Source organism: Saccopteryx leptura, chromosome 2 (assembly GCF_036850995.1).
Source record: "Saccopteryx leptura isolate mSacLep1 chromosome 2, mSacLep1_pri_phased_curated, whole genome shotgun sequence".
Classification (NCBI taxonomy): Eukaryota; Metazoa; Chordata; class Mammalia; order Chiroptera; family Emballonuridae; genus Saccopteryx; species Saccopteryx leptura.
The window spans coordinates 330,210,340-330,227,800 of NC_089504.1; the positions used below are offsets into that span (position 1 = coordinate 330,210,340).

General features: G+C 53.6%; 2 protein-coding genes across 5 annotated transcripts in view; both read right to left on the minus strand.

The window, feature by feature from the left end:
• SPNS2 (SPNS lysolipid transporter 2, sphingosine-1-phosphate) overlaps positions 1 to 879 on the minus strand; it is a 36,203-nt gene extending 35,324 nt beyond the window's left edge. The window contains exon 1 of one of the 2 annotated variants that reach the window (XR_010748880.1): positions 323 to 840. Coding sequence is in view for 1 of the 2 variants with exons in the window: in XM_066363400.1 (XP_066219497.1) it covers positions 323 to 692 (370 nt within the window). In the remaining variant the exon portion in view is untranslated. Of the gene's footprint in view, positions 1 to 322 lie in introns of both variants that reach the window. The other variant, XM_066363400.1, reaches the window with a different exon arrangement.
• An 8,724-nt stretch (positions 880 to 9,603) lies between these two features.
• SPNS3 (SPNS lysolipid transporter 3, sphingosine-1-phosphate (putative)) overlaps positions 9,604 to 17,461 on the minus strand; it is a 50,877-nt gene continuing 43,019 nt past the window's right edge. For 2 of the 3 annotated variants that reach the window (XM_066363403.1, XM_066363401.1), the window contains exons 10-12: positions 11,249 to 11,347; positions 10,938 to 11,109; positions 9,604 to 10,013 (exon numbers count right to left, since the gene is read on the minus strand). In XM_066363403.1, the coding sequence (XP_066219500.1) occupies positions 9,925 to 10,013; positions 10,938 to 11,109; positions 11,249 to 11,347 (360 nt within the window). In that variant the 3' untranslated portion in view covers positions 9,604 to 9,924. The remainder of the gene's footprint in view (positions 10,014 to 10,937; positions 11,110 to 11,248; positions 11,348 to 17,461) is intronic. The other variant, XM_066363402.1, reaches the window with a different exon arrangement.

Below are 17,461 nucleotides of genomic sequence, written 5' to 3' on the forward strand. Positions count from 1 at the left end.
AAGGGGGCGCAGGGCGAGAAGGCGGAGAGACGTAGAGGAGACTCTTGGAAAAGAGGACAACGGACGGGACGTCAAGGGCTGGCGAAGACGCGCAGGCTATTCCAGGGGTGGGGACTCCCCAAACCCCTGGTCCCGGGTGGGAGGTGGTCCCTGGATTGGACCCGTGGATCATGGGGCATCACTTGCCCTGTTGCCTGCGCAGAGGGCCCTTAGAGACCTCAAGTAAGGCTTTGCTATAGGAGGTCTGGGACTAAAGGCTCCCTGGGGTACCTCGAGGCAGGGAGTCCTGGTTCTGGGGCTGGGGGGTGGGGCACCAGCTCACCTACTACGGTGTACCTGTCCAGGTAGTTGAGCACGTTGCCCAAGCTGAGGATGGCGGCGGCTGCCCCCCGCCTGCGGCCCAAGCTGGCAGGTTTGGGCTGCTGTGCGCTGGGGCCCTTGGCAGCGGCTGCGCAGCTAGGGGTGCTGGGGGTGCTGGGTGGTCCCGAAGGGGCCCGCCTCACGCTGCCCGACAGCGTCTGCACCTCATCGTTGGAGGCCACGACTCCAGCGGCTCCCGCTCTCCGCGCCCCGCAGCAAACACCACCACTAGCCCCTAGCTGCGCCCCCCGGCGCCGGCGCCGCCGCTCCGCGTCCGCCTCCTCCTCCTCCGCGCCGCCCGCCGCCGCCGAGGCGCATTCCAGGCACATCATTCCGGCCGGGATCGCGGCGGCGGGAGGCGCGGGGGGCGCGTGGCCCAGCTTGGGCCCACTCAGTGCGTGTGTGCGCCGCGGAGCCGCCGCTGCACCATCCCGGCCCGGCCCCGTCGGCTCCTGTGCTCGGGCGTGGGTTGCGGCGCCGCCACGGTTCAGCACGATGCGCTGTCGCCGCTGCCGCGGCTCTGACAGCTGAGGTCCAGGTCCTCCCCACCAGGCCGCGTCCAATCAGCTCCAGGCTCGGGCCATAGCACCGCCCCGCACGTGCTGCCCCGGGGGGCGGGGAGGGTTACGAGCCGCAGAGCGCCTTCTGCCGGACGGGGCCGGGTTAAGCTAGAGCCGCACGGCGGTGGAGGTGGGAGAGGACCTGGAGGGGGTTTGTGGGAGCTATAGAGCTAGGAATACGGTGCAGGAAGCAGGACTGTGCAGCACTCACTCAGTGCCCTCCCTCCTCACTCCCTACCACGAGAGTGGGCTCTTGGCGGAGACTGGGAGACAGCTGAAGGCTCCAGCTCAAGGCAAATGCACATCCTGGAGAGAGGGTCTCGGTTAAGTCCCGAGTGCTTGTAGAAGAACCGTGGCTGCTCCAGCAACTACTCACCCCCTGATTGAATCAGTTCGGGGAGAGCTGCATAAGAACCAAGAAGTGTGACCGGTGATCTTGGCCCAGAACCCAGGTCTCCAACAGGCTCAGAAGGCTATGTTGGCCACCCTCTCAGGGAAGCCCGTATCAGCCCCAACACCCCCAACCCCGGGGGCCTATTCCTGTGTATGCACTGAGATACTACCTCTGTCTCTCAGAGAGGCAGTCCCTGGCCGGGAGAGCCAAGGCTCCAATGGGGGCCCACTATGAACAGGGCTTTAAGAAAGGGCCTCCTCTCCGGAGGGTGTGGCATCCCCAACGTCAGACTTAACAGCTGTGCACTAGATAAGGTACAAAGCCCCGAATGGAAGATAAGAGACTTGGTCCTAGCCCAGCTCTGCCCCAGAGGGTGTCATGAACCCTAACTCTCTCTGGGGTAGATAAGAGGATAGTGTTAAGACAACCTGGAAGTCAAAGAGTGGTCAGCTACAGGGAAGTCCTGTCTTCCATCGAGAGCAGTTGGGTAGCTTCTGTGTTCAGGATCACAATCACCCCTCTCCTCTCAGGCATCTCAGAGGTGCTGTGGTTCTGTGCACCCCCACCACCACCACCACTCATCGATTTGAGGCTTTGATGAAATAAAAATCCTATACAAACAAAGTGCTGAGGACAGGATGATAGAACTAGATAAAACCTGGGAAACCAGAATTATCCCGTGTTTCACAGACAGGTCCCAGGGCCCAGAAATCACCCCATGATGGACATGCGGTTAGTCAATGGCACGGTTGGTGTTGACCCATGGCTCTGATACCAACCCCCGGGCTGGAAGCTCAGTTCCTACTGCCGGCTCCTCCAGACCCAAAGTCCACAGGCAGGTGCATTTTGTAAGGGTGTCGGCCAGAGTGAGTCATGACATAGCAAATAGGTGACGCAGCATGAGGCAACCCCCCCATCCACACACACACACACATACCCCACTGTCTCTTGGGAGCCGAGTTAATCCCCAAGCTGGTGTTTTTGTCACCCTTGAGGTGTATTTTAAATTCTGTGAAGTGACTAAAAATATGCTTTGGCATGTTGGGTATGAATGACTGTGACGGAAGGGTTAGAAAAGCAGATTTCATTCTGAAAGTTGCCTTGCTGCCACTTTTCAGCTTGCTAACCTCAAGCCTGCAAAGCCAGACAGGGAAAGTTCTAACGGATGGCCTGGGATGACAGGTGAATAAAAGGCAAAGACAAGCCAAGGGGCTCCATGGGGCTGGGCCTGGGCCCTGGCAATGACCTTCATGTATGATGATGCCGGCTAGAGCACAGTGCCGGCTATGAGACTGCCCAGCTCTGAAGAAGCACAACCATGGCTCTAAGCTCATCCTCAAGAGATCCCTTCTTCTCCCCAACATTCCTCATCCTTTCAGTCACAGTCCTTTCTACTGTGTGGCCCTGGGCAAGTTACAGTGACCTTCTGAGAGCCTCTAGCAACCTCATAGAACTATTGGTCGTAAAACTTCTAGGATTCTTATCTCCATATCATCAAAGAAACTGAGTTCCAGAGAAAAGAAGTAATCTGCCCAAATTCACATACCTAGTAAATGATGGAGCTTGCACGAAGCCCAGGTATGCCTAACTCTAATCCAGTGTTTCCTCTATTGTCCTGCAGTGCTGCTCTTAACTTCTCCAAGTCCCAATTTCTTCATTGGCACAAGGGGAGGCTGAACTCCATGATGGCTAATGGACCTTCTGATATTCATTCGTTGGGTCTAAACCATAACTGCCAAACAAATGGGGCACAGGACATTAGTGGCCAGTATTCCAACAACAAGCATGTTTGGGAAATGATGGGGTAGACACAGAGAGTAGATTTCCTTACTGATGGACTTTTCAGAGCCTTTAATCTGAGACTGTATACTCTCAGGATACCTCTCAGGGACAGGTATAGGCTGCCACGTCCCCGTGTGTTCTAGACCACAGAGCATTTTGTAAGATAATTGGAGCTTTGTAAAACACAGCCTGAAAAACAGCAACTCCCCTAGGGCTGACAACAGAGAGCTCAGTCCCCCTCTCCTCTACTCATTCCCCCACACAAGAGTTTTTCCAGGGCTCGGGGCTCAGTTTCTTCCTTTCTCACTCGGCACACTCTCCCTTGGTATCCTCTCACCCGTGCCTGGGCTTTCAGCAAGCAAGCATTCCGTGCCAATGACACACCAATCTCCATCTCTAGATGTGGCCTCATCTTTAAATACTAGGTCCATATACTACAGCAGGGGTCCCCAAACTTTTTACACAGGGGGCCAGTTCACTGTCCCTCAGACCATTAGAGGGCCACCACATACAGTGCTCCTCTCACTGACCACCAATGAAAGAGGTGCCCTTCTGGAAGTGCGGCAGGGGGCCGGATAAATGGCCTCAGGGGGCTGCATGTGGCCCGTGGGGCCATAGTTTGGGGACACCTGTACTACAGTCTTCTGCAATATCCCCCCTCACCGCCCAAGACCTCCCACAGCACCTTGAACTCAGCTCATCCAACACTGAACTCATCATCTTTTCCCTAAACGTTCCCCACCCCAGTGTCATTTTTCTCAACAAGTAGCACCATCATCCACATTGTCACCAAGCAGGAAACCTGGAAGCCATTTGGGATTCCTTCTCTTTCCACTTCCACATCTAGGTCCTGTCCATTTTTTTAAATATCTCCCAGTGTCTTCATTGCTTACTTAGTACAAACCTCTCTGTCTCACTTAGACCCTTGTAAAGTTCAACACCATCTGCCCCAACATCCCCTTCCATCTTTACTCCATATTTCTTGCCAGCAATTCTCTAAATCACACATATGACTCTATAGCTACCTTGCACAAAAACTTTTTATGGCTTCCTATTGCCGATAGGATTAAAAATATCTAAGTTCCTTAACATGATCTCCAAGACCATTCCTAACCCTTTAAGACCCATGCCAATCTCCAGCTGCAGATTCTACTGCCCATTTCTCAAAATTACATCCCACCACACAGAAAACTGAGCTCCATACACTCACTCACATATACTTCCTGGAACCTAGAAGAGTGGCAGGAATTGGAAGCACTTGTGTACAGTTCCTGCTCCCCTCTTAACACAAAACCCTTGTCCTGCTAATGCAATGATGGTTCAATACCACGGAGAGCGACATATGGCAACACCCCTTCCCTAGGCTCTTAATCATGCTCTGCCTTTGCTGCCTACTTAGTTCCCTCCTTCCACTCATCCTTTACAAACTTAATACAGACATGACTTCCTCCAGGAAGCCCTCCCTGAGCCACCTGGATAATTGTCATTTCCTCCTCTGGATACTTGAGCAACCTGTGTATCCCTCCAATACACCAAACACATTGTGCTGATTATGTTTGTACATGAGTCCATCACACACACACACACACACACACACACACACACACACACACACACCCCATAATAGACTATTTGCCTCAAGGGCCCATACCCTGTCTGATTCATCTTTGCAATCCTGTACAGAGGAGGTGTTCAGAGAATGTGTGTTGATTGAATGAGTAAATGACATTTAGCAGGTGCTCGGGATGAATGTGTTGATTTGTATCATGTGTCTATTGCTCTGAGTGACTCAGAAACCAGCCAAATTCCTCTTCTGAGCCCTCTGAAAAAGGCATTTTCTCCCTAATTGACTCCACCTTCTCTTAGCTTCCATGTGCCATTTGTGTCCACCCTTTGATTACCTTCTTTTTTTAATTTTATTTTATTTATTCATTTTAGAGAGGAGAGAGAGAGAGGAGAGAAAGACAGAGAGAGAGAAGGGGGGAGGAGCTGGAAGCATCAACTCCCATATGTGCCTTGACCAGGCAAGCCCAGGGTTTCGAACCGGCGACCTCAGCATTTCCAGGTCGACGCTTTATCCACTGCGCCACCACAGGTCAGGCCTGATTACCTTCTTTACAGGTCATCATCCACAGGTAGGGAGAAGGCACCTCTCCTGGTATTGCCAAACTAGGATTTGTTGGAGCCAATCCACTTCCCCAGCCCAGGCCTGCCTCACGAATTTTGCTCAAAATGTTTCATCTCTGCCTCTCTCTTCTGCTCAGAACAGATGGTTCTGAGTGCCCACAAACACAGACGTTTCTATTCTGTCAACTGAACATGTTTAGCACTTTTTTTATATATATTTTACTTATTTATTCATTTTTCAGAGAGAGAAAAAGAAAAGGAGAGGAGCAGGAAGCATCAACTCCCATATGTGCTTTGACCAGGCAAGCCCAGGGTTTCAAACCGACAACCTCAGTGTTCCAGGTCAGTGTATCCACTGTGCCACCACAGGTCAGGCTGTCATTTGAACATGTTTAACACTTTCTAAATTATGGAAGTTTCAGCCTCCTTTGCTCATGGACTCAGACCATCAGAAATGAAGAATCCCTTGAATGACATTGAGTCTGACCTTCTCCCTTTCTCATGGAGAGACTACATCCGAGAGAGGACCAGTGTCCTGCCCAAGTTCATGTAATGAACACCATCTTTGTTTGTTTTTTTTTGGGGGGGGAGGGATTGTTTTTCCTTTCATTGCTATTTTATTTTGATGCTCAGAGCCATCACCTTTCCTAACAGCATTCTAGTTTCTTGGTCTAAACGGAATTATAAATCAAGGCAGTGCATAGGATCCAACCAGACTCTCTCACCCAGTGTTTTAAATCTTGAGTAGGGTCGCAAATGAATAGGGAAAATTTGTCTGGATTTTGGTGAAGGCTCCCCATTAAGATGGCCCAGGGAGCCCTGGCTCCTGAATCTTCAATCTTCTCATTGATTCTGTGAACTCCTGATATGTTTCCAACACATTTCTTTCTTACTTAAGATAGTTTCTGTTGCACACAACCCTACAACCCTAACTGATATGGCCACACAGTAGGAGCGCTTGCAGTCATATACCAGTCGCCGCCTCCTCACAGCTCTATCTTTAGAGTCTGCATTAAGCCAAACAACCTCACAGACCCACCCAGGCGTGGAGGAAAGACAGAGACTTCAGGGGATGAAACAGACAGGCTGCTGTCTGGTTTTGCAGGGGAACAAGCCAGGATAGTGGTGATCATCTCGATACGTGTGCTCTACCCTTCGAGCCTAAGGTCAGAGTGGTAGAAGAGCTTTCATCAATACCCTAGAAACACATCTTCATATGCTCGTACACCAACACAGAAATAAGCGCACACACCCACATGCCAAGATGACACCTGGGACCTGGAACGCAGCATGCTTCCGGGAAGAGCAATTAATACATTATGTGAGGGAGTCAGGCTTGAGGACTTAAACCTGCTGAGCAGCATGTTCCTTGATGACATTCCCAACAAACAAGTCCAGAGTAGTAGGGACTGGAATTATAAAGCAAGTACCATTTAGGCCAGACAGGTGTGTTCTAGTGGCCACACCTGCTCTAGTCTGAGTGGCTGAGCTGTCACAGACCTGCACCTGTGTCCTCAGACCAGTCAGGCCTGAGTCTGGCACTGGTCTCTCTCCCTAAGAGTCCACTAGCCCTGAAGCTCTTGCCCTGCCTCAAAACACTTTGGATGATAACATCCTATAAACTCCTGGCTGAGCATTTTGTCTAGTTCATTCCTAGGAAGCACCACCCGCCCTGCTTAGCAACCCAAACACCAGAATGCACTGGAGTCAGAAGAAACTGTCCCTACTGAACTATTACAGACTTCACGCCACAGCTCCTCAGCTGGCACCTAAGCCCCTCTGGTCCCAGCCAGTCTCTCCTGTTTCCTTTCCCTCCCCTACAACACACACACACACTCCTCTCCAGCCACACCAGACCCCTCCATGATTCATCACAGATTTGCTCCATTCCCCTGTACCTTGGCCATGCCCGTTCCTTCCACTGGGAATTCCCTTCCCCACACCTTCTCCTGCTATTTGCCAGCTCCTAGGCCACCTCCTCAAAGGCTTCTGAGGGATGCAATCCCTTCCTCTGCCCATGGGTGTGCCTCCCTAGGCCTAGCGGAGTGTTTCTCTGTTTTATCTTGGACTGTGAGGTCCAAGGGCAGGGCTGGAGTCAGATTCCCTGCCTGACGCCAAGCTGGGCACCTACTGATACCAATACATGTTTTTGGAACCGGCACACATGAGGTTTCTGATCATTTGCCCCAGCCATCGGACTCTGGGGTGGAGGAGTTGGGAATGGCTGATGTTCTGACTCTTGGGAAGCCCTTACCCTTTTCTGAGAGCTGAGCCACACAGGGATCCTCGCCAGGGCTGTTGGGAGGGAGGTTCAAAATCTGGAGCTGGGTTTCTGTGGGCCTAGACCCAGCCTGTGAGAACACACGATGCTTGGGCTGGAAAAGCCATATTCACTACACCTCTGAAATATAGCTGGGGGTCTGCAGCTCAGAGAGGACAAGAAGTGGCCCAGGTCATACAGCCAGGGAATGATGAAGGAACCATGGCATTATAATAAAAAGTATATGTTTCTGGCACAGAGCTCCTAAAACTGGGAATTTCCTAAGTGATAAGAACGCTAAAGTTGTTTTGTTTGTTAATGAGGTGACTTTTGGACCCCATCTAAAGATGGGGGCTGATTGCCAGGGAACCTACTGTGATTAGAAGGTTAGAACTTTTCCAGTCCTATCAGACTCCCAACCAACCTCTGAGGAGGGTAGAGGTGCTGGAGGTTGAGGTCAGTCACCAATGGCCAATAGTTTAATCAATCATGCCTCTATAATGAAGCCTCCATAGCGACCCAAAAGTTCAGGGCCCTGGCTGGGGAGCTGTGCTGTTGGGAGCATTGTCCAGATTCACTAAGCATGCACGTTTGATCCCCAGTCAGGGCACATACAAGAATCAACCAATGACTAAATAACTAAGTGGAAAACAGATGGATGATTCCCTCCCTTACTCTCTCTCTCAAAAAAAAAAAGCCCCCAAAGGTCAGAATCAGAATTCGGGAGCTTCCGGGTTGATGAACACAGGGACATTGGAGAGAGTGGCACCTGGAGAGGTTGGGGATGCTCCTCACCCTTCCCCTGTGCCTTGCCCTATGCATCTCTCCCACCTGGCTATGTCTCAATTATATCCTTTTACAATGAACCTGTAATGGTAAGCAAAAGGGTTTCCTCAGTTCTATGAGCCACTTTAGTGACTTAATCAGACCCAAGAAGGGGGTCGGGGGAACCTCTGATTTACAGGCAGTCGGGCAGAATCACAATAACAATCTGGACTTGTGGGGGGCAGGGGCAGGCATGTATGACTGAACCCTTAAGCTTTAGGATCTGACACGCTCTCTTGGTAGACTGTGTCAGAATTGCGTTACAACGCAGGACACCCAGTTGGTGTCAGAGAACTGCTTGGTAGTATGGGACAGCCCCATCCACCTTATAATTGGGTGCAGAACACTTAGTAAATATCTTCACAAATTCTTTTTCTTATAACAGGCAGCTCTCCCTATTTCATGAGCTCCAAGTGTCAAATGGTGAGTTGAGGGGCTGGTCAGCCTGGTGATGGCCACTCCTGAGGAGTGGCTGGAACCGGGGAACAGGCGTGGGCTGAGCAGGAAAGTCTAGCTCTTGGAACCTGTTCCATGCGCAGGGAGGACACTACAGGGGGCAGGGATGGAGCAAGCAAGGGTCAGGAGGTGAGCAGGAAGCTGGGTCACTGCCCTGTCCGCAGCTGCTGGGAGGCAGGCACAGCCTGGCACAGGGAAGGGGGCAATCAGCAAGTAAACAAGTGATCGCCTGGCCAGGCACCAGGGGAGGGGGAGAGAAACTCATGCTCACAGGCAGAAAATACATGCCACCCCACTGCTGCCCGCCTGGAAGCTGTTGATCTCCTGCAGGGCCTACTGCGCCCAGCTGCTCTGAACCCAGTGGCAAGTATGAGTCCCACAGAGCCAGCCCTCCTGATAGGCTGTTCTGGGGTCAGAGCGAGGGCTGTGGTGCGGGGCCAGGGTGCAGAGCAAGGCTCAGCCAGGAGTCATGCTGGCTTAAGAGGCAGCTTGGGCATTCCTCATGGAGTTCCCTGGAACTTGAAGCCACACCCCACACCAGCACCCCAGTAGAAATCTATCTCTAAGACTATGGATTCGGCCCCCACCTTCTGTTAAGAGGATGAATTCACAAAGAGGGGTGTCTTGTGCCCTCCTGGCCCTGCAGAATGGGGAAGATGAGTCACAGTGGGAGGTCCAGGGGAGGGATGCCTAGAGACCCATCTGAGCAGTACCTCAGTTTCCCCACTTCAGGGGAAGCCCTGCCTTCTTGGTCAGGACCGTCCCCCTCTTTCTCTCCTGCTCTCACTCTCAGCAGAGGCATGGTGAGACTGGAAATAACATAACTGTCCAAAAGCCTGAGATCCACGGGCTTTGTACTGGCCATCCTTTAATGGGGGCCTCCTGGCGGACAGGCTGAGGACCCCAGGCTGCAGCAGCTTCGTGCTGGGTGCAGGCACAGGCGCAGGCCTCCCGCGGGGGCTGCTGACAGCTCAATCCCAGCCCAACCACAGACGCCGCCAGCTCTCTAGCTGGGAGTGGAGACGTGGCAGGTGCAGCGCAGCCGGCAGCCGGAGTTCCTGAGCCACAGCCAAAGGTGAGCAGAGGCTCTGACACTGTGGAGGCCACCAGGAGGGTTGCAGGCAGGGTGGATGGTACCTCCTCACTGCAGGACGGGGGCCTCAGGAGTCCTGTCTGGCAGCCCCCGTGTGAGAAAGCAGGCTTTGTCTCTCCGTGTTCCTGCTGTCCACATCCTTGCTGCCTGGGGTCCCTGCAAGAGGAAAGAAGTTCAGCCAGCCCCAAAGGAGGCAAAAAAAAATGCGTTGGGACCACTGGTCCAAGTCTGTCAGGAAATCCTCTAGCTTCCAGTTTCAAAATAAAATTCCAGGTCGGAGCCCTTCTTCAACGCCACCAGCGGGGTCCCAGCCCCACTGCTCTCACTTGATGCTGCACAGACTCCTATGGCCTCTCTGCTTCAACGCCAAGCCTCTGCAGTCTGTTCTCAGCACGGCAGCCAGCCTGGTGCTTTTGCATTATAAATCAGTTGCCTTAAGGCACATCTGCTGGAAATCCCACTGGGCTCCCATCTCACTCCCAGTTAAGACCACAGTTCCTACAGGGTCCCTCAAAACCCCTCATGCTCTGGCCGCATTACTGCCACCCTCATCCCTTTCCCTCTCTCCTGCTCCAGCCACACTAGCCTCCTTGGTAGTCCTCAGACAGGTGCATTCCCACCTCAAGCCCTTTGCACTCGCTGTTCCCTCCCCACAGATAACTGCAGGGTTCACTCCCTCACCTCCTCCTTGCTCCATTGTCACCTGTGCAGGGAGAACCTCCCTGACTGTCCTTGCAAAAATTGCAAACTGCCCCTAATTGTTTCTCTCTAGCCACGTTCCTGCTTTATATCTCTCTGTAGCACTTACCACCACAAACACACTCTATCCTTTCTTTTTGTTTGTTTGTTTGTTTCATGAGTGTCTCTGCCTAGAGCATCAGCTCCATGAGAACTTAGACTCGGCGTGCACTCCCCAGCATCTGCAACCTTGCCTGGCACATAGCAAGGGCATAATAACTATTTTTGAATGAATGAATGAATGAACAAATAAACTGTCCAGGAGTTCAGGGGGTAGCCAGTGCTCCTTGCTACCATGGGGTTCAGCCCTGAGTCTGGCATGGGTGTAAAGGGTGGGGGTACCTGTACCAGGCTGCTGGGCCTGGGCCTGGTCTCTCTCTAGGTTCAGTGCAGCCAGCAGGAAGCAGCCGCCCCCCAGGGCAATGGCGAAGGTACAGCACAGGAAGCTCTGCTGAAGGCTGAGGAAGCGCTGCAGGTAGGAGTCAGGGTGCCTGGCCCGCAGGGCGCTGGAGACCTGCAGAGGAGGGAGGCTGGGTCTGCCAGGCCCACCAGGCCAGCTGGCAGGCCTCGCTGTGTGCAGCTCCTCCCCCACACCCTTCCCACCTTGGACACACTCAAGCCTGTCTGCAGCCCAGACACCCACCCAGCCTTACAAGTCCAATGAGGTAGGGGCTGCCGGCATCTCCCAGGATGTGGCCCACTGTGATCTGAAGTGCCTCTGCTGTCCCCCGGCATCTGGGCGCCACCACTGACTGCAAAACACAGGAGAACCAGGGGAGCTCCCCAAGCGAGGGCAGAGGAGATGCCCCTTATACCTACGTCCTGCTTCCCACCTGCCGAGCACCTGCCTGGAGGTGTGATAGGCTCACCAAGGGGATAAGATGAGAGGAAATCGATGACCCGAATTCTGATGGGAAGCCCCATCACCAGAATGTCAGGCCCCACCGAAGTTCAAGAAAACTCCCTCATCCCCCAGGATGGGCGTGCGACACCCCTGATGAGGCCACCTCTCTTGAGGGTTTGCTCTTAAACTAGGCAGGGACAAGGCATGGCTGTGGCCACAGAGATGGGGCTGGGGCCTTCCAGCTCGGGGACCCAGGTGGCAGTAGTACAGGCTGGAAGGGTGAAGAGTGGGTACACATCCAGGTGTCTGCATGTGTCGGCACTTGGGCAGGATAGTTCAGACAGCTCAGCTTTCTCTCGGGAAGTTCAAGCCCCACTTGGCAGGGACCAAAGGCAGCTTTACTGGGCAGGCCCACATAACTCCAAGGAAGAGGGTAGGGAGGTTAAGAATATGAATTCTGGAGTCAGAATGTCTGGGTTCCAATCCAGATCCCCCACTCACTAGCTGTGTGACTTTGGGCAAGTTGTTTCACTTCTCTATGCCTCAGTCTCCTCATCCCCTAACGGGGATGATAATAGGGCCTCCATGGAGGGTTAGATTCCTTATCAGTCTTCACCTGGTACTTGGAGGCTTCTGTGGACTCAACTGGAAATAACACCCTATCACTTCTGGAAGCAGAATGCTCCAGGCATTGGCGCGTGTGGTGCCTTCTGCCTGGCAAGCCTTCCCCGTTCTGGTCCAGCTGGAGCCTCCTTATTTGTCCTTCAGGACTAACCTTTGGGTCATCTCTGTGAAGCCTTCTCAGAGCTGAGGGACCTATAGTGAGTTCCCGCAGCTCTTGTGTGCACCCCTCACTGAACACACATCCCCCACAACTGGGACGATTCCATCTGTGTCCACTTCCTCTAACCCCTACATCGCCTGGGCAGCAAAGCTCCTAAATTCTCTTGAGGTCCCTGGGGAAAAAGAAGGCACTGGGTACAGAGAGGATTAGCTGAAAGTTTGACAACTAAATAAAATAGTAGAACGGCCTGGGAGACTGGTCCCAGGAAAACCACTGCCAGAACTCAGGGCTGCAGCAGGGGACGGGGTGGAGGAAGGGGTTCAAGCAGAAGCCACACTTCACACGGTCCACACAGAGCAGCCACGGGGGGCTTCCCACTCCAGCGTCTGATCCCTGAGATCTGGGTGTCCGTAGTCTGAGCCCAGCAGAGAGTAATAATAATTAAAATAATTATTAACATTTATTAAATGCTTCCTATATGCATTTTATAATATATATGTGTGTGTGTATATATATATATATTTGTATATATATTCAACCAAGCCATGAGGGACATGTGATTATTATCTGCATTTTATCGATGAAGAAGCTTTCCACAGGGAGGGAAATTACCTTGCTCAGGGTCACCCAGCCAGGGAACAGCATGACTGAGCTTTGTTTGAGTCCAGGCCTTCTCCCTCCAGTACCTGGCCTTCCCACCACTCTGCTGCTATGAGCCAGGAGGAAGGAGCCTTTCCAAAAATATTTATGTATTTGTCCTAGAACTTTTGGAAAGTGGAAAGCAGGATAAAAAGGACAAGTTCATCTCTAGCCCTACAAACAGGTAACTGGTATAGAAACTGGAGAAAGGCATTCCAGGCCAGGGACAATGTGAGCAAAGGTGTCCCTTTGTGAGCAGGAGGCCAGGGACTGGGAGCCACAGGGGATCTGGTGAGAGGAGCCTGTGCATGAGCAGTGAAGAGTAGCAGGAGTCACTCTTGTGGGTGACCGGATAGTCCCAGGGTCGCTGGTGCTGAGTCACTCTTTGCAGGCGGTCAGAAAGCTGGGCCTCCCACCCATCACCGCAACCTGCCAACAGGCCCGAGAAGGCACTGACCACAGCTCTGCACCTTCCCCAGGTGCTTCCTTCTTATCCCATAATTATGTGATTACTCACTAGTAGTTCTAGAAAGAAGGGCAGCAACTCCTAGAGTCCAAGCCCTGAATGTCCAAAAAAGTCCATTCAGGATGCAGGGCTGCTTGGACCCTCAGAAAGATCCAGGCAGTCTGGCCCATTTTCCCCTCCCAGGAACCCCAACCAGGTAGGCTGAGACCAAGCCATTGCTGCCAACCGGAAGAGAGGTAGGTCTCCTCCAGCCTGCTCTGGGTCCACATTGTCTCCATATAGTCAGAGGGCCAAGGCTGGGCCCACCAGCTGCTGGAGAGCCTAGATGGTAATTTTAGAAGTGAGAGGCTTTTGGGTTCCCAAAAACCCAGGCTCGCTCTATTCTGAGACAAATACACCTCTGTTTTTTATTCTCCTTTCTTAGAAGACCTATTCCCTTTACAGCCTGGGTTCTAAGCAGCACCAACGAAGGGCCTACAGAAATTCAGAGTGAGAACCACCAGGTGCAGACTCCCTGGCAGCCTGCCTCCTACACTCCCCGCTCAGTCCTCACCAGATACCCCTGGGAGTGTGAGCAGACAGCTACCTGGGGGACAGAAGGCAGAGCAGGGTAGCACTAAGATGGAGTCAGCAGAATAGGAGGGTGCTAGCCCTCTCGGGGGGTAGGGGGGCTTCTGCTGAGGAAGTGGCTGGATTCCAGAACCCCAGAGGTCAGACCTGGGAGAGGAAGTGAGCTCCCCTTCTGCTCTCCTGGCTTCAGGGATGGAGTGAGCTGGCTCTGCACCACCCCAAGCGGGGCCCAGACAGCCAGGACCAGTACGGTTGGGTGGAAGCTGGAGACCCCATCAGTGGGTTCTGGGAGGCAGGGAGCTCGGCTTGGGAAGACACAACGTCAGCCTTCCAAAGATCAATGCCCTTGGGGGTCCACCTGGGCTGTGGTGGGGGGGTTGCCAGAGTGGGTCTGAAGTAGGACTTGGCTATGATGGAGCCACCAGGAGACAGGGGTTTCTCAGGGCTCAGGGAGGGAGCTCCCTGTCAGAGGGTATGTGAACAAGGGGACAGACTGCCCTAGTCAGAATTTTGCAGAGCGATCAGGGACTAGGGAGCTGGCTGCACCAGACCAGTGGTCTCCAAGTGTGCTGTGAAGAACACCCATATCAGGATTGCATGAAAATTTCATTAGAAATGCAGATTCCTGGCCCCAGCACGGACTCACTGAATAAGATTCTGAGAACAAAGGGCCTGGAAACTTAAATTTGCAATGAGCTCCCCAAATCTGAATCAATAGACTTTGAGAACCCTGAAGTCTCTTCCCCAGGGAGAACTTAGCTTCTCTTACTTGTGGATATGAGGGTTCAAGAGAGCAGTGTTCCTAAGGCAGAACTCACAGAGGCCTGCAGAGCCCTCAGGAACATGCATGATTCACATAGCAGGTATTAGCCCACCTATCTTTACAGCCTGGGGGGGCACACCCAGGGCCTCCTCATGCCCAATGAGACCACCTTTGCCTCAGGAGCAAGAGCTATCCTAGGATGGGACCTCCTGTACTTCCTGCCCCTGCCATGCTCCAGGCTGTTACCCCGAGGCCCCACCCCACCCATGACTGGCCCTTTCTCCACCTTCCTGCCTCTGGAGGCTGCTGCTGCCTCATCTCTGAAAAAGCAACAGCAGCTTCCCAGGATCTTCTGCCGACTCCAGCTTCCATCTTCTCTCCCCTTGGGCGCAGCTCCCTGCACCTTTGGTTTATACTCCAGGTCTCCCTCCTCACCTTGCTCCTGGCTGACACCCCCCCACCACCACCACCACCACCCCCCCCCCCCTGCTGCACAGGCCAGGTTCCCCACAGCCTGCTCATCACCTGCATTTGGCCCAAGGCCACTCCCCCCTTGAGGGTCCCCTCTTTCTGGCAGGGGACCGAGCTCCAAAGACTACAAGGACCGGATCAGCTGCCAGCCACAGTATCCAAAGGCAATCTTTCGCTAAGGGGTTTCAGGAAGGCAGGAAGGCAGGAGAAGCGGGCATGAAGCCTTCCTGGGATGGCAGGCTTGCTAAGCTTTGGGGGATGGAGGGCTCCGAGTCAGGGATCATGGCCTGGATCATGGCCAGCCGGCCCCCTGGGCAGTTCTAGCTGGCTCCCCTGCAGACCCAGCTGGGGACTATGGCTGAGCGGCGCCATAACCCTCCCCTTTCGCCCAACCCCTCCCCTCAACACACACACAGCTCTAGGAAGGCCTGGCTTGGCCAGGTTAATCATTCTTGCAGACACAAACACTGGGGGACACACGCACAGCCTTCACATATTTGCGGGGCTGTCATGTGGAAAGGGAGCAGAGGCAGCAGGGCCAGCAGAGGAGGCTGCAGGGGGCAGGTTCCGGCTCACCTACACCACCCGAGAGAGCAGTTCTGTTGGAGGTGGGGGGAGAGTCCCCTGTGCCGCAAGTGGGCAATTCCACCAAGCAACGTTTGCCGGCATTGTCCTGCGTTCTTATCTGCTGAGGGCTGTCCTGCAGGCTCTCTTGCTTACCCTGCCAGGCTGGTATGATTACCCTTCTTTTATAGACAAGGAAACTGAGGCCCAAGGCCATTGAGAGGTCTGTAGATGAGTGAGTGGGAGCCCAGTTCTTCTGTCTGTGGAGAGGAGAAGAGAGACCTGCCAGCCCTGCAGCTCCCAGGACGGCAAGGACCGGTCCAGCTCCCTGCAGCTGAGACTCCCACCAGGAGTCAAAGATGGGGCAGGACTGTCTATCCCTGCTGAGCCTGGGCCCTGGGGAGGGGGCAGGACATCTAGGCCGGAAGTGAGTGTCCCTTCAGCAGTAGGATTCAAGAAGGCCTCGTTGGCCCTGGCCGGTTGGCTCAGTGGTAGAGTGTCGGCCTGGCGTGCAGAAGTCCCGGGTTCGATTTCCGGCCAGGGCACACAGGAGAAGCGCCCATCTGCTTCTCCACCCCCCACCCCCTCCTTCCTCTCTGTCTCTCTCTTCCCCTCCCGCAGCCGAGGCTCCATTGGAGCAAAGATGGCCCAGGCACTGGGGATGGCTCCTTGGCCTCTGCCCCAGGCGCTAGAGTGGCTCTGGTCGCGACAGAGCAACGCCCCGTAGGGGCAGAGCTCGCCCCTGGTGGGCGTGCCGGGTGGATCCCAGTCGGGCGCATGTGGGAGTCTGTCTGACTGTCTCTCCCCGTTTCCAGCTTCAGAAAAATACAAAAAAAAAAAAAAAAAGAAGGCCTCGTTGGCTAATTAAAAGACTGCACTTTCCCACAGGCCTTCCAAACGCCGATTCTTGGCTGTCAGGAGAGCTCTGGGAGATGGAGGATGAGAAAGGGAAAACCTCTGAGTTGCTATCGGAATCCCAGCCAGAATTCTCTGTGCCATCATCCACTGGGCAAAAACTTTACACATATCATCTCATTTCAATAATCCATGAGGCATTTTCATCCTCATTTGCAAAACAGGGAAACTGAGGCTCAGCAACACAAAGTGACTTGCCTAGGCCATAGAGCTAGTAAGTGACAAAAGCAAGGCTGAAACCCAGGTCTGTCTCCTGAATCCAAATTTGTGCCCTGCTACCCCCTCCTCAGGGCAGCTCTCAGCCAACTGCCAAGCTGCTCTTATTCCCTTGTGCCCAGTGCGGGTACCGGGCTGCCAGAAGGCAGGATGAGGACTCGTGGCGCGTGCTGAGGTCTGGGACCCTGCGTTATCCACAAGGGCACAGCCCTTTGGTGTTTCAAGTCCTTCCCTGCATGTTTGCTAACAGGAGAAAGGGAGGCAGGACTCTGGACCTAGCAAAGTCATGTGGTCAGAACAACACCAGGCCTTATTATAGCCCATGGCATTGGAGCTGGAGTAGCCTGGACCCACCCGAGCTCAGTGGCTATAACCCTAAAGTCCAGCATGCTCATCTACATGCCCAGAGTGGAGGCCAAGGAGCCTGCTTGGTGAGAAGAAATGTAGTCAAGAAAGACAGTAGGAAGGAGGAAGCCTTGGTGTCAAAAAGCCTGGGTTCCAGTTCTCGCTCAGTGCCTTTGCATGCTATGTGTCCTTAGTCCAGGCCCCTGCCCTCTCTGAGCCTCCATTTGCTCATCTGCAAAATGAGAGTGATAGTCAGAGGAGATATTTAGGAGTGTCAGGGAGGCCCCTG